The 26,312-nt window shown below is 48.7% G+C and overlaps 1 protein-coding gene across 1 annotated transcript; it reads right to left on the bottom strand.

The window, feature by feature from the left end:
- Positions 1-10,258: 10,258 nt before the first annotated feature.
- LOC137381132 (probable G-protein coupled receptor 139) lies at positions 10,259-26,091 on the bottom strand. Its single transcript, XM_068053520.1, has 2 exons — positions 25,869-26,091; positions 10,259-11,157 (listed from the first exon to the last, which is right to left on the bottom strand). Exons 1-2 carry the CDS (start codon positions 26,089-26,091, stop codon positions 10,259-10,261), a joined length of 1,122 nt encoding a protein of 373 aa, XP_067909621.1.
- Between the last annotated feature and the right edge of the window lie 221 nt (positions 26,092-26,312).

Below are 26,312 nucleotides of genomic sequence, written 5' to 3'. Positions count from 1 at the left end.
TCCACTCACCGACCCCGCTCACTGACTTCACTCACGGACCCCCGCTCACCGACTCCACTCACCAACTGCACTCACCGACCCCGCTCACCGACTCCACTTAGAGACCCCAGCGCACTGACTCCGCTCACCGACTCCACTTACCGACCCCGCTCACCGACTCCACTTACAGACCCCAGCGCACTGACTACGCTCACCGACTCCACTTACCGACACCCGCGCACTGACTCCACTTACCGACGTCCACTCACCGACCCCGCTCACTGACCCCACTCAGTGACTCCGCTGACTGACTCCACTCAACGACTCCACTCATAGACCCCTGCTCACTGACTCCACTCACTGACCCCGCTCACCGACCCCAATCAGTGACTCCATTCACAGACTCCACTCACCGACTCCACATCACCGACTCCACTCACAGACCCCTGCTCACTGACTCCACCCACGAACCCCCGCTCACCGACCTCGCGCACTGACTCCACACAACGAATCCACTCACCGACCCCACTCAGTGACACCGCTGACAGACTCCACTCACCGACCCCACTCACCGACTCCACTTACTAACCTACGCTCACCGACCCCGCGCACTGACTCCAATCACAGACCCCAGCGCACTGACTCCGCTCACTGACTCCATTTACCGACCCCCACGGACTGACTCCACTCACGGACGTCCACTCACCGACCCCGCTCACCAACCCCACTCAGTGACTCCGCTGACCAACTCCACTCACCGACTCCACTCATGGACCCCTGCTCACTGACGCCCACTCACCGACTCCACTTACAGATCCACACTCAGTGACACCATTCCCTGACCCCAATCACTGACCCCACGCACTGTCCAAACTCATTGATCCCACTCACTGACTCCACTCGCTGGCTAAACTCACTGGCCCCACTCATTGACCCCACTGACGGACCCCAATCACTGGCTAAACTCATTGGACCCACACACTGACCCCATACACGGACCCCACTCACTGACTTCATTCACTGACCCCAAACACTGATCCCACTCACTGACCCCACTCACTGACCCTGCTCATTGACCCCACTCACTGGCCCCACTCACTGACCTCACTCAATGACCCCACTCACTGGTTAAACTCACTGGCCCCTCTCACTGACCCCACTCAATGACCCCGCTCACTGACCACACTCACTGACCCCACTGACTGACCCCACTCACTGACCCGTTCACTGAACCCACTCACTGGCCCCAATCACTGACCCCACTTACTGACCCCACTCCCTGACTTCACTCACTGATCCCACTCACTGAGTAAACTCACTGGCCCCATTCACTGACCCCACTTACTGGCCGCACTCACTGACTTCACTCACTGACCCCACTCACTGAGTAAACTCACTGGCCCCACACACTGACCCCACCTACTGACCCCGCTCAATGAGTCCACTCACTGACCCCACTCACTGACCCACTCACTGACCCCGCTCAATGACTCCACTCAATGACTTCACACACAGACCCCACTCACTGACCCTACTCACTGACCCCGCTCACTGACTTCACTCAATGACCCCACTCACTGACTAAACTCACTGACCCCACTCACTGACCCCATACAAAGACCCCGCTCAATGACTCCAGTTACTGACCCCACTCACTGACTGCACTCACTGACCCCACTCACAGACCCCGCTCAATAACTCAACTTACTGACCCCACTCACTGACCCCACTCACTGACCCTACTCACTGACCCCGCTCACTGACTTCACTCAATGACCCCACTCACTGACTAAACTCACTGACCCCACTCACTGACCCCATACAAAGACCCCGCTCAATGACTCCAGTTACTGACCCCACTCACTGACTGCACTCACTGACCTCACTCACAGACCCCGCTCAATAACTCCACTTACTGACCCCACTCACTGACCCCACTCACTGACCCTACTCACTGACCCCGCTCACTGACCCCACTCACTGACAACACTTACTGACCCCACTCACTGACTCCACTCAATGACCCCACTCATTGACCCCACCAAATGACCCTACTCATTGAATAAACTCACTGATCCCACTCACTGACTCCACTCAGTATTCCACTCACTGACCCCACTCATTGACTCCACTCACTTACACCACTCACTGACCCCACCCACTGACTGCGCTCTTGACTAAACTCACTGACTCCACTCACTGACCCCCTCACTGACCCCACTCCTTTTTCGCTCGCTCCCTTTCCTCTCTCTCCTCGCTCTCTCTCTCTCTCTATCTTATGTTCCATTTATCTCTCAGTTTCCACCGCTATTAATCTCTCACTCTCTTTTTTCTCAATCATCTCGCTCCCGCTCAACAGCATGTCAATCTCACCTCCCTCTGTCTCTCTTGCACTATCCTTTTTCGGTTTATTACTACCTCTGTTCCCTCTCTCTGCCTCTATTTGTAAATGTCTCCATCTGGTTCTCCCTTTTTCTGTCTCTATCTGCTTCTATGTACCTGTCTCCAGAACGCTGCCTCCCTCTGTCTTTGTTTCTATCTCACTAACTCTGTCTCTCCTGCTCTCTTCTACCCAACCTCTATGACATCACCTGTCTCCCTCCCTCCGTCCATCTCTCCTCCTCTCTGTCCCTCTTCTTCACTTTCTCTGTCCCTCTCTGTTTCTCCCTTGCTCTGTCTCCCTCCCGCCCATCCCTCTTACCGTCTGTTTCTGTCTCTGTTTCATCAGAATGAGTTCATTCGTTGCCGTCCTTTCCAATGTCGGAAAATAATTACCAAAATTAGCATACAGGTCTACGGGCCAAGTCCTGGAAAATGAGATTTGAATAGATTGGTGCTTGCTGGCTGGCACAGCCACGACGGGCCGAAGGGCCTGTTTCTGTGCTGCATAACTGTATGACTCCATGATTTAAACTCTCAGTTTCCCTCCTTCCACCATGAGGTATGGTCTTAAAAAGGCAGGTTCTGGTCTGTGACCATAATCCACATCATTCTGACCTGGCACAGGGAGAATTTTATTCACAATTCCTACCATGACTCTCACTTTGTGTTTGTCCCTTCCAGATTCCGCCAAGTGCCAGACTCCGAGCCCAGTGATACGGAGGAAGGAGAACAGTTCTCCTTCCTGATGGCTTTAACTCCTGAACAATGCACTGGTGCCAATATCAATCAGAATGTAGAATTCATACCCTCATATTCAGGAGGACTGGTTATCAAGGGCAGTGTGAACTAGTTCCTGAACAATCCATTAATAAAATACAGCGCTGTTTACCCAGACCAAGGAAGTCGGTGCTTGGAGAGTAAACTCTTACACTTCACTCAGAAGGTCTGGAACTATGGGCGCGACGACAGTTCGGCCCTTCTGCTTCAGAATATAATCAATAACAGACCTGTCAACAAACGGCTGCAGGTTGGCTGTGTCATTCTCTACACCACCTACACCCACTGCATCCGCAGCTGCTTCAGGAACGATGAGAATTGTGAGATCCTCGGCGCGTTAGGCCAGGAACCCTTTAGCCACTCATGGGCCGGCCCGCAGATTCAGAAGTATTTTGTCTTCAATAAATTATACCCACATGACAATAACATAAAATGGATACCCATAGTCCGAAACAAGATGGGAGAAGTGGCCGAGGCCGGGTTTAACATCAGAATGTGCGATGGAACCAACAACAAAATATATTGTAGCGAATGCGTCTATCCTGACTACTGTATTGAGTGTCCTTACGGGAAACAATAGCAGATGGACGATTCCCAGGAAAACAGTACAAATGATTCTATTAATCTAGAAATCTATCTACCTCCATTTTCTTCTGTTAATAATACAGCTTTCTGCAGATCACTCTCTATAATAATCCCTCATTCTCCAGATCACTCTCAATAATAATCCCTCATTCTCCAGATCACTCTCAATAATAATCCCTCATTCTCCAGATCACTCTCTATAATAATCCCTCATTCTCCAGATCACGTTCGATAATAATCCCTCATTCTGCAGATCACTCTCTATAATAATCCCTCATTCTCCAGATCACGTTCTATAATAATCCCTCATTCTCCAGATCACTCTCTATAATAATCCCTCATTCTCCAGATCACTCTCCATAATAATCCCTCATTCTCCAGATCACTCTCTATAATAATCCCTCATTCTCCTGTCACTCTCTGTTATAATCCCTCATTCTCCAGATCACTCCCTATAATAATCCCTCATTCTCCAGATCACTCTCTATAATAATCCCTCATTCTCCAGATCACTCTCTATAATAATCACTCATTCTCCAGAACACTCTCCATAATCATCCCTCATTCTCCAGATCATTCTATATAATAATCCCTCATTCTCCAGATCATTCTATATAATAATCCCTCATTCCCCTGATCACTTCCGATAATATTCCATAATTCACCAGATCAATCCCTATAATAATCCCTCATACTCCAGATCACTCTCTATAATAATACCTCATTTTCCAGGTCACTCTCTATAATAATCTCTCATTCTCCAGAACACTCTCTATAATAAACCGTCATTCTCCAGATCAATCTCTATAATAATCCCTCATACTCCAGATCACTCTCTATAATAATACCTCATTTTCCAGGTCACTCTCTATAATAATCTCTCATTCTCCAGAACACTCTCTATAATAATCCGTCATTCTCCAGATCAATCTCTATAATAATCTCTCATTCTCCAGAACACTCTCTATAATAATCCGTCATTCTCCAGATCAATCTCTATAATAATCTCTCATTCTCCAGATCACTCTCTATAATAATCCCTCATTCTCCAGATCACGCGCTATAATAATCCCTCATTCTCCAGATCAATCTCTACAATAATCCCTCATTCCCCAGATCACTCTCTATAATAATCCCTCATTCTCCAGATCAATCTCTGCAATAATCCCTCATTCCCCAGATCACTCTCTGTAATAATCCCTCATTCTCCAGATCATTCTCTATAATAATCCCGCATTCTCCAGATCACTTTCTGTAATAATCCCTCATTCTCCAGATCACTCTCTATAATAATCCCTCATTCCCCAAGTCACTCTCTATAATAGTTTAGTTTAGAGATACAGCACTGAAACAGGCCCTTCGGCCCACCGAGTCTGTGCCGACCATCAACCACCCATTTATACTAATCCTTCCCTAATCCCATATTCCTACCAAACATCCCCACCTGTCCCTATATTTCCCTACCACCTACCTATTCTAGTGGCAATTTGTAATGGCCAATTTACCTACCAACCTGCAAGTCTTTTGGCTTGTAGAGGAAACTGGAGCACCCGGAGAAAACCCTCGCAGACACAGGGAGAACTTGCAAACTACACACAGGCAGTACCCAGAATTGAACCCGGGTCGCTGGAGCTGTGAGGCTGCAGTGCTAACTACTGCACCACTGTGCCGCCCAAATAATCCCTCATTCCCCAGATCTCTCTCTATAATAATCCCTCATTCTCCAGATCACTCTCTACAATAATCCCTCATTCTCCAATCACTCTCTATAATAATCCCTCATTCTCCAGATCTTCTTTTGCCTCCTTGTCTCGGGAGACAATGGGTAAACGCCTGGAGGTGGTCAGTGGTTTGTGAAGCCGCGCGTGGAGTGGCTATAAAGGCCAATACTAGAGTGACAGACTCTTCCACAGGTGCTGCAGATAAAATTGGTTGTCGGGGCTGTTACACAGTTGGCTCTTCCCTTGCGCTTGTCTTTTTTCCTGCCAACTGCTAAGTCTCTTCGACTTGCCACGCTTTATGGCTGCCTGCCAGCTCTGGCGATCGCTGGCATCTGACTCCCTCGACTTGTGATCAATGTTCCAGGACTGAATGTCGCGTTTGCAGACGTCTTCAAAGCGGATACTTGGACGGCCGGTAGGTCTGAATGCAGTGGCGAGCTCGCTGTACAATGTGGCCCTGGGGATCCTGCCACCTCCCATGCGGCTCACATGGCCAAGCCATCTCAAGCGCCGCTGCCTCAGTAGTGTGCAGAAGCTGTGGATGTTGGCCGCCTCGAGGACTACTGTGTTGGAGATACGGTCCCGCCACCTGATGCCAAGGATTCACCGGAGGCAGCGAAGATGGAATGAATTGAGACTTCGCTCTTGGCTGACATACGTTGTCCAGGCTTCGCTACCGTAGAGCAAGGTACTGAGGACACAGGCTTGATACACTCGGACTTTTGTGTTCTGTGCCAGTGTGCAATTTTCCCACACTCTCTTGGCCAGTTTGGACATAGCAGTGGAAGCCTTTCCCATGTGCTTGTTGATTTCTGCATCGAGATACAGGTTACTGGTGATAGTTGCGCCTAGGTCGGTGAACACTTGAACCACTTCCAGAGCGTGGTCGCCAATATTGATGGATGGAGCATTTCTGACGTCCTGTCCCATGATGTTCGTTTTCTTGAGGCTGATGGTTGGTCCAAATTCGTTGCAGGCAGCCGCAAACCTATCGATGAAACTCTGCAGACACTCTTCAGTGTGAGATGTTAATGCAGCATCGTCAGCAAAGCGGAGTTCCCTGATGACAATTTTCCTTACTTTAGTCTGAGCTCTTAGGCGGGCAAGGTTGAACAGCCTGCCACCTGATTTATGTGTAGAGGAGAATTCCTTCTTCTGAAGACTTGAACGCATGTGAAAGCAGCAGGGAGAAGAAAATCCCAAACTGTGTAGGTGCGAGAAAACAGCCCTGTTTCACGCCACTCAGGATAGGAAAGGGGTCTGATGAGGCGCTGCTATGTTGAATTGTGCCTTTCATATTGTCATGGAATGAGGTGATGATACTTAGTAGCTTTGGTGGACATCCGATCTTTTCTAGTAGTCTGAAGAGACCACGTCTGCTGACAAGGTCAAAGGCTTTGGTGAGATCTATGAAAGCAACGTAGAGGGGCATCTGCTGTTCACAGCATTTCTCCTGTAGCTGCCGAAGGGAGTACAGCATGTCAATGGTCGATCGCTCTGCTCGAAAGCCACACTGCGCCTCCGGGTAGACACGCTCGGCCAGCTTCTGGAGCCTGCTTAAAGCGAGTCGAGCGAAGACTTTCCCCACTGTGCTCAGCAGGGAGATTCCACGGTCGTTGTTGCAGTCACCACGGTCCTCTTTGTTTTTATAGAGCATGATGATATTGGCATCGCGCATGTCCTGTGGTACTGCTCCCTCATCCCAGCACAGGCAAAGCAGTTCGTAGAGTGCTGAGAGTATGGCTGGCTTAGCACTCTTGATTATTTCAGGGGTAATTCCGTCCTTCCCAGGGGCTTTTCCGCTGGCTGGAGAATCAATGGCATCACTGAGTTCCGATTTTGTTGGCTGTACGTCCAGCTCATCCGTGACTGGCAGAGACTGGGCTGCATTGATGCGGTCTCAGTGACAACATTTTCCCTGGAGCGCAGTTCTAGGTAGTGTTCCACCCAGCGGTCACTTTGCTTGAGTTGGTCAGTAATTGTGTCCCCTGATTTAGATTTGAGGGGGGGCGATCTTCTTGATGGTTGTCCCAAAAGCTTTCTTAATGCCATCAGACATTCCTCTTATGTTTCCACTGTCTGAGTCCAGCTGAATATGACTGCATAGCTGTTGCCACCAGTCATTTGCGCAGCGCCTGGCTGTTCTTTGTGCAGCGCTTTTGGCTTTTGAGTGCGACGGATGTTAACTCGCTGGGGGCTTTCTTGTAGTTCAGCAGTGCAATGTGCTTAGCGGCTATGACAGGTTCCATCTCTTCAAAATGAGACTGAAACTAGTCTGCATTCCGCTTCACACGTTTGCCAGAGGTGGTCATGGCTGACTCATAGATGGCGTATCTGATGTGCGCACTTGGTCTCTGCATCCCCTGTGGGAGAGTTTTGAAGGGCTTTTTCAAGTGAATTTAGAAATTTTTGTAACAGCTGTGGATAAGAAATTCTACTCGTGTTGATGCGCGTGTGGCCCTTCTGCTTGGAGTGATGCAGCTTCTTTGGTTTGAGTCTATCTTTGCTGCACACCAGGGAGTGGTCGGTGTCGCAGTCCGCACTGTGGAAGCTGCGTGTGTTTTGAACACTGTTTAATGAGACCCGCCTTGTGACGATGAGGTCCAGCTGGTGCCTCCACGAAATCTGGTGACAGGGTTTAGTATGAAAGAACGAGTTGGTGTTGCAGAGGTTATGATAGGTACACAACTCAAGCAGTCTCTGTCCATTCTCATTCATCCTTCCAATGCCATAGCGCCCAAGGCACGAGGGCCATGAGACATGGTCGGCCCCAACCCTGGCATTAAAGTCCACAGCCGGAACTGATGTTCGGTATTGCGGATGCTACGAATGATATTATGGTGTTCTTCATAGAACTGGTCTTTAACTTCAGGTGGGGAGCAGAGTGTTGGAGCATAGATGCTCAGTAGGTGTACTGGACCAGAGGCGGTGAGCAGTCGGATGGACAGTATGCGTTCTGAGTCATTTGAAGGTGGCTCAATCATGCTGAGCAAAGAGTTTATGATGGCGAAGCCCACTCCAAGCTGTCTTGGTTCTTCAGGATCCCTACCCTGCCAGAAGAAGGTGTAGTCTAGCACTGTTAGAGATCCGCTCGCAGGGAGGCGTGTCTCCTGAAGTGCTGCAATATCCACATTGAGTCTACCAAGCTCGTTGTTGATGATGGCGGTCTTCCGAGAATCGTTGATTTGTGTAAGGTCTTCCGATAGGCCAGGACACATAGTTTTGACGTTCCAGCTTGCGAAACGAAGGGCTGGTACCTTCTTTCCTTTTTTCATGCTGTTTGGTGCGGTGTTGCAGTCCGCTTTTCGGGCAAAGCCCTGAGCTCCAAGAACCCATAGAAGCAGGAGGACTGAGGGGGAACAGAACCTTATTGACCGGGGGCTGCCCGGTTTGGGTCGGGCGGTAGCTGTCCAGTGAGCTGCGATGCCCTCTCTCACTGACAAAGGCAACTCGTGGCGCCGAATCTCTATGCCAGTTGAGCTGGATTTATAACCCGTAACTGCTGCCTTCTGTGTTATTTCAGGCGCTGTGAGGCGACTATGGAGTGACCTCTCCCTGGCGCATGCCTGGGCGAATGTATGGAGGTTGTGAGTTGTCCAAAGGTCAAAACACCCCTCTCGGCCTTTCTGGTGGGTTCCCAAGGAGTGCGGAGCACGACGTCTGGCACTGGTATGGCTGCAGGAACTGCCAGAAACATGCCAAAAGTGACACATGACCGCCTACGGGGTTGCGCTCCGGATCTTCTATTAGGGTTTACTCTTTTAGCCTTGTTCTCTCCCGAGACGCCCACAAGGCAGTGGGGCTGTTAGGGCCCCTGCTCTGGAATAGGTGGATGCCGTTGGTAGGAGGGGATGCGAGGGGGAGGTGTGTAGTGAAGGGTGTGCGAGGGGGAGCTGGGCAGGGATCTGGAGAGGGCTGGGGTGGGTTCAGCGGATCGGGATGCAGGGGGAAGATGGTGCGAGGGAGGTGCTGGGAAGGGGTTGCGACGGGGGATGGGGTAGGGAAGAGGGTGCGGGGGGTATCTGGGAGGGGGGAGCTGGGAAGGGGAAGCGTGGGGGGGGGAAGAGAATGCGGGGGCGCAGGGGAAAAAGAAAGAGATTATCCAGATTACAAATGATTCTGCAAAATTCTGGCTGCCGCTTTCCTGTCACCATGAGAACAGGCCTGGCCCCCACACACTCATTACCAAGGGAACAGGCTCCGCCTCTACTCTCCCATCGGCATGGGTAACGAGCTCCGCCTCCATTCTCCCACCACCATGGGAAACAGGTATCGCTCCCATTCTCGTCACCATGGGGCAGACAATCCTCATCCGTCATCTTGGCTTCAGGTCATCCTACTGGGCTTTCACCATAGCGACAGACCCTGCTCCGATCAGTCACCATAGTGACAGGCTCAGCTCCTCCGCTCTGTCACCATAGCTAGACCCGCGCCCTCCACTTTGCCACCATCGCTTAATGCCCCGCCACACTGCCCTGCCAGCAGAGCGACAAGCCCCACCCCACCCCCCCCCCCCCCCCCCCGCTTTGGCACCAGAGCTTCAGCTCGAGCACCCGCTCAGTCAACATATTGACAGGCACCACCCCCGCACTGTCACCCTCGCGACTGGTCCGTCCCCGCTTTGTCACCATAGCTACAGGTCCCACCCCCGTTATGTCATCATAGCGATCGTCCCGACACCCGCTCTGTCTGCACAGACAGTCCCTGCCGCCCGCTCGGTTTGCATGACGTCAGGCCCCGCCGCCCCGATCTGGATCCATAGTGACAGGCCCTGCCCCCAGCTGCTGGAAATAGTCAGTGATTCAGGCCTGCCATCATTGAATGAGTTTAATAATTGCAGTAAAGGGATATTTCAGCACATTCTTCAACTGGTCTCTGAACTGAGTCTGGGTCAGGGCGCAAATCGCAGTGCTTGTGCAGCAACTCAGGAGTTGCAGCATGAAGCCCAATTCCTGCAGAGACACAGCGAGATAAGCAGACACATACCCCAAATGCTCCATCCTGTTCCATATAGAGTACAGCATTAACGGTCTCCATAACAGAATGAAATTTGCCGAGATAACTAACAGTAAAATGATGGATTTCCTTCGGCTCTCCATCTCTGGGTCTCTGCGACTCTCTCCACTGCTGTTAGCCTGGAGTCTTCTGCGTCCTCTGCTGCTCACTAAAATGTGCCTGACGGTGAGAGCGTTGAGCAGCAGAATCACCACAAATGGGAGCCCTGGGGTAAGAATGTAATGGACGAATTCGATTGTTCCCCAGACACGAGATTCCGCAACATTCTCTGTAACATCACAAAACCAGGGCATGTTCCCCATCCGATACTGACTTGTTAACATAAAATACCAGAAGATGTTCTTTAAACAGCTCAGCACAGTCACTGTTCCCAGCACCACAGTAGCCGTTTTCTCCTTGCAATATTTACTTTTCAGCTTCTGGGAACAAATGGCCACAAATCGATCAAAGGTGAAAGTGACGGTGAACCAGACAGAACAGTCTGTGGCTGCATAAAGCAGGACGGCGTGAATATTACACACGGGGATGAACAACAGGAACAGAAACTGTTCCTGATAAACAATGGGAATGTGTCTCAATATCAGGTCCAGGATAATGACCAGTAGATCCGCCACTGACATGGCCACCAGGTAACATGTGACACAGTTGGAGAGACCACACTTTCCCTGAGGCAGGATCCCAATCGTCAGCAGGTTGACTGTGAGGTAGGGAAATAAACAGGTCAACAAGTTGGGAGAAAATTGACCAGTTTGATTTCAAACTTATTGAGATTTACAAATGTATTCCTGTATCCAGTGATACATTGAAATATTGGAACTTAAAGAACAAACAGGAAGGTGTGTCTTGCAATGCCACGCAGGAGAGATTAACTGACAAAAGGATGATAGTGAAATTGTTCAACTCAGTGTGGATCATAATTCTCCCCCTCCCTCCTTTCCCTGCCTGGATTAAAACTGTTCCTTCTCCAATCTCTCCCAGTTCTGATCAAGGGTCACCGACCTGAAACATTAACTCTGTTTCTCCCTCTCAGTTTCTCAGCTGCCAGAGCTGCTGAATATGTCCACCATTTTCTGTTTTTATTTCAGATTTGCAGCATCTGCAGCACTTTGCTGTTGTATAGAAATTTAAAGGCTGGACTGACTGAGAGATTCTCTCACCTGTGACAGGCAGCACGGAATTCAATTATTTCAAAGCAATAATTGGGAATGGGTCCACTAGAAAAAGTCAATGAAACAAATAATCTCAATCGTCACTAAGTTAACAAGGGAAATTACCAGGAAATTATACATCAGGTAAGGAGTAAAAAACACAGTTTGAAGGATTTCTGGTAACATTGTTCATTTTGTGACTACGTTCAGTATGTCTCTAATTAATGCACTCGTGACAGGGATTTCTGCTCCCAACAGGGAGTTGAGTTTAGCGGAGCCAGTAGAGTTTGTAACAGCGGACTGAAAATATGAGGTGACCCAGACTTGGCAATTTGGAGCCCACGTCCGGTGCAATTCAGTGGCGCTGGGGAAATTAACTGCCTGGTACCGTGGTCTACATCCCTTTTAGGATGGGGATCCCACCTGCCAAAGTTACTGAACAATCAGAGGTCCAGCAGTTCAGTAGCATTGGCAACACCGCCGGGAACAGTGGAACTGCTAGCACTACACCAGGCCTGTGTTCAGGACCATCGCTGGAGCCCTAGAACCTAGGTAAATGCGGCGAGGACACCAGGGCCAGTTCAATCAGTCGGGGCCACTGCCAGTAATACACTAGGCCTAGTACCAGGAGCACGACTGGAGAGCCGGGACCCGAGGTAAGTGTTTTGGATCGTCTGGGTCTGGTCAGGGAGTGGGTGTTACTGCCAGAACTACTCCAGTCCTGAAACCCGGACTATTACTGGAGTCCCAAATCCCAGAGAAGTTTAGGAGTTCGTGGGGGCCCGTCACAGTCTGGGGCCCACTGCCGGTACCACAGCAGACCTGGAACTAGGTGCCTTGCCGGACCCCGACACGGAACGTAAGTGTTGTGGGGTTTCAGGGCCTATCAATGACCGGGTACCACTGCCCGTACTACACAAGTCCTGGGACCAGGAATATCACTCGAGGTTGGATTTCATATAAGGCTGATAGGATAGCCAGGCTCAGTCAGGGAACGGGCACCACTGCCAGTACTACAGCTGGCCTGGGACAAGGACCATTCCTGGACATCCATAGCCAAGATACATGTGAGTCTGTCGCCTGGGACCTATAAGGAAATCGGGGGAGGGACACTGCCAGTACAAGACCACTGCCTATCCTGGAGACCCCAGAGCCAGGTTTGTGTGGTGGGGAAGTTGGGGCTAGCTGCGGAGGAGGGACAACTGCTGACAATGCACCAGTCCTGGGAGCAGGCCCATAGCCAGACCTCGGGACATCAGGGAAGTGATGTGGGATGGCCGGGGCCAGCAACGGAGCGGGGACCACTGCTGATACTGCACCAGGCCTGGGACCAGAGCATCCTTGGAGTTCCAGACCCCAGGTAAGTGAGGTGGGGAATCAACGTCCAGTCTGATTGCTCCTGGAAGGTGGTGAGGGGGCTGGCTGAGTGCGGAGCAGTTTAATGCAGAAGAAGTCTTTGCTGTTGACCGCCCATCCACAGACCACATATTACCCTTCGGAGGAGGCATCCCCCAATCCTGCAGAGGGGCTGCCTTGTTTTACTGGGCGGCCTGCACAAGTTGTGGGGCTGCCACCAACCGCTTGTGTAATTCCAGTTAACGGCCTCAATTGACCTCTGGGTAGGAAGGTTGTCTACATCACCGCTGTAGGAGACCCTTCGCCTTCTATCCTAACTCCTAGGAACCCATTTAATTCCACCCAGGGTTTAAATTATTAAATCATGATTGGATTGGGAAATAGAATTAAAACAAACGGATTTCAACTGGAATCAGGAGTGGATTAAGAAGTTAATAAAATAAGAAGATTAAATTAAACATGAGTAATAACAGGTTTATAATACATCAGCCCCCAAGTAAATATTGACGAGGACAGTAACCAATTGCAGGAGGTCTTTTATCAACATCAGACTGGAGGGACGTGTACAGGGCTGTTCCCCAGGGTTCAGTACTAGAACCACTGCTGTTTCTGATATACATTAATGACTTAGACTTCATGCAGAGGTCATGCCCCGTGGAAGTTTAGTGAAGGGCGAGGAAACTAGTAATATAATGCATGAGGGCAAAGACAGAGTGGTGGGATGGGCAGAAACATCAACAACTTGTATTTATATAGCGCTGCCTTTAATGCATTAAAACATGCTTCACAGGTGCCTTATGTAACAATATAAGACAACGAGTCACATAAAGAGAGTGGAGGTAAGATGGTCAAAAGTTGGATCAAAGAGTGGGGGGGGGGGGGGTGGTGTTAAGGAGTGTCCTAAAGGCAGAAAGAGAGGTGAGAGGTGTGAAGAGGGTATTACAGAGCTCAGACCCAGGCAACTGAAGGTACAACCACCAGTGGTGAATAGATTAAACTCAGAGTCCACTAATCGATGAACACAGATATCTTATTGTCTGATGGGGAAGAGGAGATTACAGACATAGCGGACTGGACATGTGTAGGAGGCGGTGCTCGCAGCGCCAGACCAGGCAACACCAGCTCGACATTTTCGTACCACCCCCATGTCCTGGAGCGATCCTGCATGTTTTTTTCCTGTCTCAGCCTACCACGCCAGGATCCTAGTCCCTTTAAATATGTGAATTCCACCACCATGAGCTGCTGGCCAAAAATAGCTTCGGCAGTTCAGCAGTATCGGCACTGTCAGCGGGAAAGTTGTCCACTGTCAGTACTGCAGAGGTCTTGGACCAAGGCCCAGCGCTGGAACTTGGACAAAGGGTGAGTGAGGCGGGGTCGCCATGTCAAGTCTGGAAAGCCCCAGTGAGGGGGATTGGAGCACTTGTCAGAAAGTCCAGGGAGAGGGGATGGGAGCTTCATTGTTTCCCGGCTGGGACCCTCCGTGGACCACAGATTGCCCACAAAGAACGAGCCTCCCACCAAGCCCGCAGAGAGGGTGTTCCATTTTGCAAGGCACGCTCCCCAGGTGAGGCCACCCCACCCCTACCACTGGTTAGGTTCCAGTGGTGGCGGAAAGGGGCCCTCAAATGGCTACTTAAGGGCTACATCTGTCTTTAGGGTGGGAAGGTCATCATCGGACAACCTCCCTCTCCCGGCAGGATCACTTGGCCATGGGGCAATGGCAAACCCTCTGCCCCCACAAACCATCACGATTGTCCGGGGCCCCACCAACGACCTCAATTTATGGGAACCCAGGTCATGGATACATTTGAAAACAATGATGAGAATTTTGAAACCAAGACTTTTCTTAATCAACAGTCAATGTAGATCAGCGAGCTCAGGAGTGGTTGGTGAACAGGAGTCACTGTGAGTTAACACAGCAGCAGCAGAGATTTGGATGACCTGAAGTTTATAGACAGTAGAATGTGGGAGATCAACAGAAGGGTACTGGAATGGTCAAGTCTAGAGGTAAGGAAGGCATGAATGAGCGCTTTGAGCAGCGATGCTGAGACAGGGGCGAAGTCAGGCGATGCGACAGAGGTGGAAAAAGGCCATCCTTGTGAAAGGGCATATATGTGGTTGGAAATCATGTTTAACAACTTTGCAACAGATCTTTGAGGCAAGCAGAGTTGATAACAGGGAACTGGTAGATGTAGAATATTTAGATTTCCAGAAAGATTCGATAAGGTGCCACATAAAATACTATTGCACAAGATGGGAGCTCCTGGTATTGGGGGCATTGTATCAGCATGGATTGAGGATTGTTTAACTCACAGAAGGCAGAGAGTCGGGATTAATGGGTCTTTTTCAGGTTGGAAAGACGTATCTAGTGGAGTGCCACAAGGATCAGTCCTTGGGCCTCAGCTATTTACTATCTATATTAATGACCTGGAGGAGGGGACAGCATGTAATGTATGCAAACTTGCTGACGATACAAAAATCGGTGGAAGGGCATATTGCGATGAGGACATAAGGAATCTGCAAGGGGATATAGATAGGTTGAGTGAGTGGGCAAACATTTGGCAGATGGAGTTTAATGTAGGGAAGTCTGAGATCATGCACTTCAGTAGGAATAATCAAAGCCAGACCATTATTTAAATGGACAGAGACTTCCAGAAATTGCACCATATCGGGATATGTTATTGTGCATGAAACACAAAAATGATAGCATGCAGATGCAGTAAATAACTAAGAAGACAAATGGAATATCGGCCTTTATTGCTGGGGGGGTTGGAGTTTAAAAATAGGGAAGTCTTGTGACAACTGTGCAGGGTGTTGTAAGGCTGCACGTGGAGCATTGTGTACAGTTTTGATCCCCGTATTTAAGAAAGGATAGACTGGCATTGGAGGCAGTTCAAAAGAGAATTACTAGGCTGACTCCTGGGATGAAGGGATTAACTTATCAAGAATGGCTAAAAGGTAGGCCTTTTCCATTAGCGTTTACAAGAATTAGGTGTAATCGTACTGAAACGTGCAAGATTCAGTGGGGTTTTGACAGGGTAGATGTTGAGAAAATGTTTCTACTACTGGTGGAATCTCGAACGAGGTGACATAGTTACACAATAAGAGGGCACTCATTTAAAACTGAGATGCGAAGGAATTCCTTCTCTCAAAGGCTGATGTTTGTCTGCAGTTCTCTACTCCAGAGAGCTGTGGAGGCTAGATCGCTGAAATTATTTAAAGAGGAAGTAGATAGATTTTTGAAACATTGGGAAATTGAGGGCGATGAGGAGCTGGAACGAAAGATGAGTCTGGAGAAGATCAGCCATGATCTTATTGAATGGCGGGGCAGGCTTGAGGGACCGAATGGCCTACTCCTGCTCCTATTTCTTATGTTCTTACGTTCCTATGAAGCTCATCTCGGTATCAAATAAGACACCAAGTTGTGAATAGTCTGGTTGAGTCTCGCACAGTTGCCAGGAAGAGGGATGGAGCAGGGAGCGAGGGAATAGAGTTTGGAGTGGGAACTGAAAGCAATAGCTTCAATCTTCTCAAATATTAATCAGCACAGCAAATATATGAGATAGCAACATAAAATGATGGACATACTCAGCAGTTCTGGCAGCATTTGTGGAGATAGAAACAGAATTAATGTTTCAGGTCTGTGAACTTTCATCAATTCTGAGTATTTCCGACACTTTTATATTTTAGTTCAGATTTCCAGCATCCCCACTATTTTGCTTCTGTTATAGATGTGAAAGGGATTACATTTTAGAAGGATGTATGCGCAGATACAGTGCACGCTACAGAAGGGAGTGCAAGAACAGAGAGACCTAGCGAGTTCATTAGGGTGGGAGTCATTAGGATTAGGTTGGTTATGGAAAAGGACAAAGAGCAATCTAAGGTAAAAAAAAAAATCTGCGGGAAAGCCAAATTCAATGGGGTAGGAATGGATCTGGGAAGGATAAATTGGACTCAAAGTTTGGCGGGAAAAACAGTAGCAGAACAAAAGTCTACCGTCAAAGAAGAGATAGTTCGGGCACAGTCAAGGTACTGGATGAAAAAAAGAGATAGAGATGACAATGTAAAAGGATAAAAGCGTGTCTATGACAGATGTCAGGTAAATAATACAATGGAGACCCCACCTGCATGTAGAAGGTTCAAAGTGGAAGTGAACACGTAAATAAGCAAAACAAAGGGAGAAAATGAGAAGAGAGTGGTAGCTAACACAAAACAGAATTCCAAAAAAATCTATAGGCACATAAATAGTAAACGGGTGGTGAAAGATAGAGTAGGATCGATTCGGGATCAAAAGGGTATTTACGTATGGAAGTAGGGGTATTGGCTATTTACATATGGAAGTAGCTGTAGTATTAAATGAATACTTTGCATCTGTTTTTACCATGGAGAAAGATGTTACCGAGGCCACAGTGAAAGAGGCGGCAATGAATACACGGGGATGATTTAAAATTGATAAAGAGGAGGTATTAACATAATATTGATAAAGCGCCAGGGCCGGATAAGATGCATCCATGGATACTGAAGGAAGTGAGAAAGGAATATGCTGAGGCACTGACCATAATTTTCAGTCTTTTTGAGATTTGTGAGGTGGTGCCAACTACTGGAGAATTGCAAACGTTACCCCGCTGTTCAAAAAAGGGTGTAAAGATAAGCCCAGAAACTGCAGGCCAGTCAGTTTAACGTCGGTGGTGTGGAACCATTCTAGAAAGAATAATGTCAAAATTAATAGTCACTGTGACAAATGCGGATTAATTAAGCAAAGCCAGCGCAGATTTCATGAAGGAAAATCATGCTTGCTGGAGTTTCTACAGAGGTAACAGAGAGGCTTGTTGGGGGCAATGCTGTTGAAGTGGTACACAAGGACTTTCAAAAGTTGTTGTTACAGTGCCATACAACAGACATGTGAGCAAATGTATAGGTCCTGGAATAAAAGGGACAGTAGCAATATGGATACGAAATTGTCTGCATAGCAGAATACGGGGAGTAGTGGTTCCTGGATGTTTTTCGAGTTGGACGAATGTTTGTAGTGGAGTGCCCCAGGTACCCTTACTTTTCCTGATATATATTTATGACCTAAACCTTGATGTACGGGGCACTATTCCAAAATGTCCGGATTATTCGAAACTTGAAACCATTGTCAATTGTGAGGAGGATAGAACTGGAAACGGACATAGACAAGTTAATGGAATGGGCGGACATGTGGCAGATGAAGATCAGTGCAGAGAAATGTGAAGTGATCCATTTAGGCGGGAAGAACATGGAGAGAAAATATAAAGTAAAAGGGGCAATTCTAAAGGGGGTTCAGGAGCAGAGAGACCTTGGTGTACCTGTGCATAATTCATTGAAGGTGATGGAAAGGTTGAGAGAGTGGGGAATGAAGCATACAGTATCCTGGGCTTTATTAATTGGGACATAGAGTACAAGAGCAAGGAAGTTATGTCAGACACTAGTGCGGCCTCAGCTGGAATATTGTGTCCAGTTCTGGGCGCCACTTTAGGAAAGACATGAGGACATTGGAGACAGTGCAGAAAAGATTCACGAGAATGGTTCCAAGGATGAGAAATTTCAGTTATGAAGATGGATTGGAGAAGTTAGGACTGTTTTCCTTGGAGAAGAGAAGGGTGAGAGGTGATTTATTAAAGGTCTTCAAAATCACGAGGAGACTGGACAGAGTAGATAGCGATAAACTGTTCCCACTTGTGACAGGGTCCAAAATGAGAGTAGAAAGATTTAAAGTGATTGGCAAATAAAGCAAAAGAAACACGAGGGAAAAAGTGTTCACACAGTGAGTGTTGGGATCTGGAATGCACTGCCTGAGAGTGTGACGGAGGCAGATCTAATCGAGGCTTTCAAAAGGGAATTAGATAGTTGTCTGAAACAGAAGAATGTGCAGTGTTACAGGGAGACGATGGGAGAATGACACTCGGTGAACTGCTCTGTTGGAAAACTGGTGTGGCCAGGATGGGCAGAATAGCCTCCTTCTGTGTTTTCATCATTCTATGTTTCTGTGATTCTTTTATTGCAGGATTGTGGAAAAGGGGACATGGTGAAAAGGCGTCTAGATGGATGTAATGGAGTAAAATATGGATCGATGACGGTGGAGGGAAGATGCCCTTATGGAACCCAAGTCTTAGCAGACACTGTCCTGTCCTGGCATAAGGCATCCAGGAAATGTCCTCCCTTCCACTTCTTCCTCCCAACCATCCTCCTCCTCATACTCATGAGGTGGCCTCCAGATTCCTGTTGGCAATGCCTGTGTCCCCATGATGGTGATGACATGAAGGATGCAGCAGAACATTATGAACTTGGACACCTGTTCCTGTGCGTACTGGACAGCCCCACACCCACCCTCCGAGTGGTTCAGACATTGGAAGCATTGCTTCATCACACCAGTGGTCGGCCCCGTGATATTCCTGGTGACTCCATTGCTCATGCTATCCACGGATTATTTTATTTCGTTGGTGGGTGGCAGTGGCGGGGATTGGTTGTTTATGGGGGTGTAGAATCATGAGCAGTGTATAGAGGACGAAGCATCTGCCTCCGAGGAGCCTTATTCCGGTTCTGCATGGAGGCCCGAAGATGTTGGGACCGGCTGACTGCTTCAGAGTGAAGGTATCGTGGCTGCTGCCAGGATAGTGGACATTAACCAAGATGATATACTGGGCATGCTCACACACCAACTGTACATTAACGGAGTGAAAGATTTTTTTTCCAGTTTCTGTACGTCCCACCATTGATATGGGGGCTCGGCAGAGCCATGTACACTATCAGGAATCTCGCTGCCCTATTAAAACCACGGGACCTCTCATCCTGATCCTCCCTGCTGAGGGAGAAAATAGTGATGTGGACAGCCACACCCAATTCACAGATGCATCGATGGATAACTCACAGTCCTGGCAACGGCAGGCCCGTTATTCTAGCACTGGGTATGAAATGCATCGCCTGGAAGAGAACATGGACAGGCCAGCATTGTGGGAAAAGAGGTATCAGATGGAATTTAACACTGGCAAGTGCGAATTACTGCATTTTAGCAGAAGTAATCCGGAGAGGCAATATATCCTTAATGGCACCGTTCTAAAGAGTGTGTAGGAACAGAAGGACCTGGGGTGTGTGTGCAGGATCTTTGTCGGTGGCAGAACATGTTGAGAAAGTAGTGAGTAAAGCAAATGGGATCTTGAAATTAATAAACAGACAAATTAAGTACAAAAGCAGGGACGTTAGAATGGACCTATATAGAGCTCTTGTTAGGCTGCAGCAGGAGTATTGCATCCAGTTCTGATAACCACACTTCAGGATGGATGTGAAGATCCTTGAGACGGTGCAGAGGAGATTTAACAGAATGGTTCCAGGGATGGAGGACATTAGCTCCAAGGTTAGGTTGGAACATCTGGGGTTGATCTCCCTCCAGCAAAGGAGATTAAGGGGAGGTATCGTAACGGAGTACAAAATTATGACAGATTTAGATCAGTTAGATGAGCAAAAACCGTTTCCATTAAGTGATGCAGCAATGCCGAGAGACACAATCTGCAGGTTTTATCGTTCATGGGATGTTCTCATCGCTGGCTAGGCCAGCATTTATTGCCCATCTCTAATTGCCCTTGAGGAGGTGGTGGTGAACTGCCTTCTTGAACCGCTGCAGTCCATGCGGGGTAGGTACACCTTCAGTGTGTTAGGAAGGGAGTTGCAGGATGTTGACCCAGTGACAGTGAAGGAACGGTGATATAGATCCAAGTCATGATGGTGTGTGGCTTGGAGGGAAACCTGCAGGTGGTGGTATTCCCATGCATTTGCTGCCCTTGTCCTTCTAGGTGGCGGAGGTCAGGGGTTTGGAAGATGCTCTATAAGGAACCTTGGTGAGTTGCGGCAGTGCATCTCGGAGATGGTACACAGCACTTCCACTGTGCGTCGATGGTGGAGGGAGTGAATGTTTGTGGATGGTGTGCCAGTCAAGCGGGCTGCTTTATCCTGGGTGGTGTCGAGCTTCTTGAGTGTTGTTGGATCTGCAGCCATCCAGGCAACTTGAGAGTATTCCATCACACTCCTGACTTGTACCTTGTTACTCACAGCAGGATTCCGAGCCTCTGACCTGCTCTTGTAGCCACTGCATTTATATATCACCTTCGTTAAGTTTCTGGTCAATAGTAACTCCGAGGATATTGATGGTGGATGATTCAGCGATCGGAATGATATTGAATGCCAAGGGGAGATGTTCAGATTCTCTCTTGCCAGAGTAAGAGATGCAGGGGAATATGTGGAAGATCTTTTTTTTTTATGCAGTGAGTGGTAATAACCTTCAACTCACTGCCCACGAGTGTGGTGGAAGTGTAGACAATCAATGTTTTTGAAAGGAAACAGGATGGGCACTTGATTGAAATGGACTGGCAGAGCTATGGAGAACGAGCGGGGGAGTGGGACTGAACGGGCTCTTTGCCAGATAACCTGAATGGACACGATGGGAGTAATGACCTCCTTATTTCCTATTTATGACTTTGCCCCTATCACTTTCTGTGACTCTATGTTGGATATAACGACCACTCATGCCTGGAAGATCCAGATGCATAGAAATTCAATGAAGCTATGACCTTATCGGCCACTGACAGCTCCGTCCTCACACTGATGTGAGGCTCCAGGTCGTGTTGCAGGAGGTGACATAGCTCTGTGACCACCTCCTTATTGAATCCGAGTCTCCTCAGACACTGCTCCTGGGTTTGGTGTCGGTAGGAAAAATGCTGTTGGAAAACCCCTGGTGAGTAGGGCAGAGACGACCCCACCCCACTTTGCAAGAACATCCACTCTCTGCAGCCTCTCCAGGCACACTGTAAATACAGTCCCGATAGCTCGCGCAGACTTGGGTCACCAACTCCTGTGTCCCCCCTGAATGTCTGTTCCTGTGCTGTAATTTTCTTTGTTCTTTTAGGCGACATGTTTAGATAGAGGATCTGGATTGGCGCAGGCTTGTTCTCTTTGTCGGCAGCAGTTCACAACACAACCTGCAGAAAAACATCCACAGCACCTCCACAATCTTTACAACAGCAGAAGTAAGTCAAAAGCACCTCACCTGTAAGCTGGACCGCTGGTCCTCTTAACTAACACTAGAGGGGTTCCTCGCGCTGATTTAATGTATGTTCAGCTGCCAGTGACCAACACAGGAGGTTAGTGGACATGCACAGATCAAGTTTCAAAGACGTACATCAAAACTATCGGAATGGTAGATTGATGTCTCATTCAAACTCCTCCTAACACTAACACCACATGCTCCGTATGTCCAGGCTGGAGCCATGCCCAGCATGGGTACTGTGCAAGCCGAGATTGAATTGTCTGTTTTCGCAGATCCCATTATTTTTTGGACCAAAGCTTCCAGAGTGTTGGTGCCATCCGTGCTGTTGAGCCAAAGATCACAATCGGAGAAGATCGAGAGGGAAGGAAAAGTCCTTTAAAAACGGCTCGTGCACAAGTGGCCGACTGTTTATCGTGCACTGTTTTATTGATCCAGGCTTCCATAGTGTCTTCTCCAGTGGTGCCATTGAGCCGAAAATCGTGGCCAGTGTCGGATACTGAGGGAAATAATATCGCTAGGAATATCAACAGCAACAAGTGTAGGCGGTGGCGTAGTCGTATTATCACTGGACTAATAACCCAGAATCCCAGGGTATTCCTCTGGGGGCATGGGTTCGAATCCCACCACAGCAGAATTAAAACTGGTCTAATTATGGCCATGAAACCATTGTCAATTGTTGGAAAAGCCCATTTGGTTCACTCATGTCCTCGAGGGAAGGAAATCTGCTGTACTTACCTGGCCTGACTGACATGTTACTCCAGATTCACAGCAATGTGGTTAACTGATACATGCCTTCTGAAATGGCCGATCAAGCCACTCAGTTGTCCCTAACTGCTACAAAGTCTATAAAAAGGAATGAAAACGGACGGACAACATGGCATCGACCTAGGCACCGGAAACGACAACGGCAAACCCAACCCTGTCGACCCTGAAAAGTCCTCCTTCCTAACATCTGGGGGCTTGTGCCAAAGTTCGGAGAGCAGTCCCACAGACGAGTCAAGCAACAGCCTGACACAGTGATAATCACGGAATCAAACCTTACAGTATATGTCCCACACACTGCCATCACAATCCCCAGGTACGTCCTGTCCCACCGGCAGGGCAGACCCAGCAGAGATGGTGGCACAGTGGTATACAGCAGGGAAGGAGTTGCCCTGGCAGTCCTCAGCATCGACTCCGGACCCAATGAAGTCTCCTGGCATCAGGTCAAACATGGGCAAGGTAACCTCCTAGATTACCACCTACCGCCCTCCCTCAGCTGATGACTCAGTACTCCTCCATGTTGAACACCACTTGGAGAAAGCACTGAGGGTGGTACGGGCACAAAATGTACTCGGGGTGGGGGACTTCAATGTCCATCACCAGGAGTGGCTCGGAAGCACCACTAGTGACCGAGCTGGGCGAGTCTTGAAGGACAAGGCAGCTGGACTGGGTCTGCGGCAGGTGCTGCAGGAACCAACACGACGGAATAACATACTCGACCTCGTCCTCACCAATCTGCCTGCCGCAGAAGCATCTGTCCATGACAATATTGGTAGGAGTGACCACCGCACAGTCCTTGAGGAGACGAGGCCCCGCCTTCACATTGAGGATACATTCCATCGCATTGTGTGGCACTATCACCGTGCTGAATGGGATAGATTTCAAACAGATCTAGCAAAGCAAAATTGGGCATCCATGAGGCGCTGTGGGCCATCAGCAGCAGAACAATTGCACTCAACCACAATCTGTTACCTCATGGCCCGGCATATCCCCCACTCTACAATTGCCATCAAGCCAGGAGACCAACCCTGGTTCAATGAAGAGTGCAGGGAGGCCTGCCAGGAGCAGCACCAGGCATACCTCAAAATGAGGTGTCTACTTGGTGAAGCTGCAACCCAGGACTACTTGCATGCCAAGCTGCGTAGGCAGCATGCAGTAGACAGAGCTCAGCGATCCCATAACCAACAGATCAGATCTAAGCTCTGCAGTCCTGCCACATTCAGCCGAGAATGGTGGTGGACAATTAAATAAGTAACTGGAGAAGGTGGCTCCACAAATATCCCCATCCTCAATGATGGGGCAGCCCAGCACATCAGTGCGAAAGATAAGGCTAAAGGATTTGCAACAATCTTCAGCCGGATGTGCCGAGTTGATGTTCCATCTCGGCCTCCTCCTGAAGTCCCCCAGCATCACAGATGCCAGATTTCAGCCAATTCGATTCACTCCACGTGATGTCAAGAAAGGTCTGAAGGCACTGGATACTGCAAAAGCTATGGACCTTGACAATATTCCGGCAATAGTCCTGAGGACCTGTGCTCCAGAACTTGGCGCAACCCTAGCCAAGCTGTTTCAGTACACCGACAACACTGGCATCTACTCTGCAATGTGGAAAATTGCCCAGGTATGTCATGTACACAAAAAGCAGGACAAATCCAACCCAACCAACTACCGCCCCATTAACCTACTCTCAATTATCAGTAAAGTGATGGAAGGTGTCATCAACAGTGCCATCAAGCGGCACTTGCTTAGCAACACCCTGCTCAGTGACGCTCAGTTTGGAATCCGCCAGGGCCACTCAGCTCCTGACCTCATTACAGCCTTGGTTCAAACATGGACATAAAAGCTGAACTCAAGAGGCGAGGTGAAAGTGACTGCCCTTGACATCAAGGCAGCATTTGACCGAGTATGGCGTCAAGGAGCCCAAGCGAAATTGAGGTCAATGGGAATCAGGGGGGAAACCCTCTGCTGGCTGGAGTCATACCTAACACAAAGAAGATGGTTGTGGTTGTTGGAGGTCAATCATCTGAGCTCCAGGACATCACTGCAGGTGTTCCTCAGTGTACCGTCCGAGGCCCAACCATCTTCAGCTGCTTCATCAATGACCTTCCTTCAATCATAAGGTCAGAAGTGGGAATGTTCGCTGATGATTGCATGATGTTCAGCACCATTCACGACTCCTCAGATACTGAAGCAGTCCGTGTAGAAATGCAGCAAGAACTGGACAATATCCAGGCTTGGGCTGATAAGTGGCAGGTAACATTCGCGCCACACAAGTGCCAGGCAATGACCATCTGCAACAAGAGAGAATCTAACCATCTCCCATTGACATTCAACGGCATTACCATCGCTGAATCCCCCACTATCAACATCCTAGGGGCTACCATTGACCAGAAGCTGAACTGGAGTAGCCATATAAATACGGTGGCTACAAGAGCAGGTCAGAGGCTTGGAATCCTGGGCGGGTAACTCACCTCCTGACTCCTCAAATCCTGTCCACCATCTACAAGGCACAATTCAGGAGTGTGATGGAATACTCTCCACTTGCCTGGATGGGTGCAGCTCCAACAACACTCAAGAAGGTCGACACCATCCAGGACAAAGCAGCCCGCTTGATTGGCACCCCGTCCACAAACATTAACTCCCTCCATCACCCACGGACAGTGGCAGCAGTGTGTACCATCGACAAGATGCACTGCAACAATGCACCAAGGCTCCTTAGACAGCAACTTCAAAACACGCGACCTCTACCAACTAGAAGGACAAGGGCAGCACATACATGGGAACACCACCACCTGCAGGTTCCCCTTCAAGTCACACACCATCCTAAATTGGAACTATATCGCCATTCCTTCACTGTCGCTGGGTCAAAATCCTAGAACTCCCTTCCTAACAGCACAGTGGGTGTACCTACCCCACATGGACAGCAGCGGTTTAAGAAGGTAGCTGGGAAATAAATGCCGGCCTGGCCATCGACACCCACATCCCATGAATGAATAATTAAAAAAGCAAGGCATAGTAAATGGTAAGGACAGTAATGCAGTTAAACGTGGTTTATAAAATTAATAGCGACATAGAGAGACTTACCAGTGACACCAATCATCGCCAGCATAGGATAGTAAATGAATTGAATCAACATAAGTGTGAGATTGATCCGGGTGTCGAATGATAGCACATCATAAAATGTAGAAAGAATGTTCTGATTCCAGGAGAAACTCCTGCCCATTGTTGCAACATTCCAGTATATTGTTCGCAGGTTCTGATCCAATGCTGTAACATTCCAATCTATTGTTCCCAGATTTCGACCCATTGTTGTAACGTTACAATCTATGGTTCTCAGATTCTGACCCATTGCTGTAACAGTACAACTAATGTTTTCAGATTCTGATCTATCCTTTCCCTCTCTCTCGAACTGCTGATCCCTGTTAGTGCTGGGGTGATATTCTTGCTGACACTATGGGACAGCACACTGAACGGATGTCCTTATTAACAGAAGAGGGAAATCCTCCAGTGATCCAATTAGGGTCCATG

The sequence above is a fragment of the Heterodontus francisci genome, chromosome 21 (assembly GCF_036365525.1).
Source record: "Heterodontus francisci isolate sHetFra1 chromosome 21, sHetFra1.hap1, whole genome shotgun sequence".
NCBI lineage: Eukaryota > Metazoa > Chordata > Chondrichthyes > Heterodontiformes > Heterodontidae > Heterodontus > Heterodontus francisci.
The sequence above is the reverse complement of the archived record's forward strand: the minus strand, read 5'-3'. Positions and strand labels throughout refer to the sequence as shown.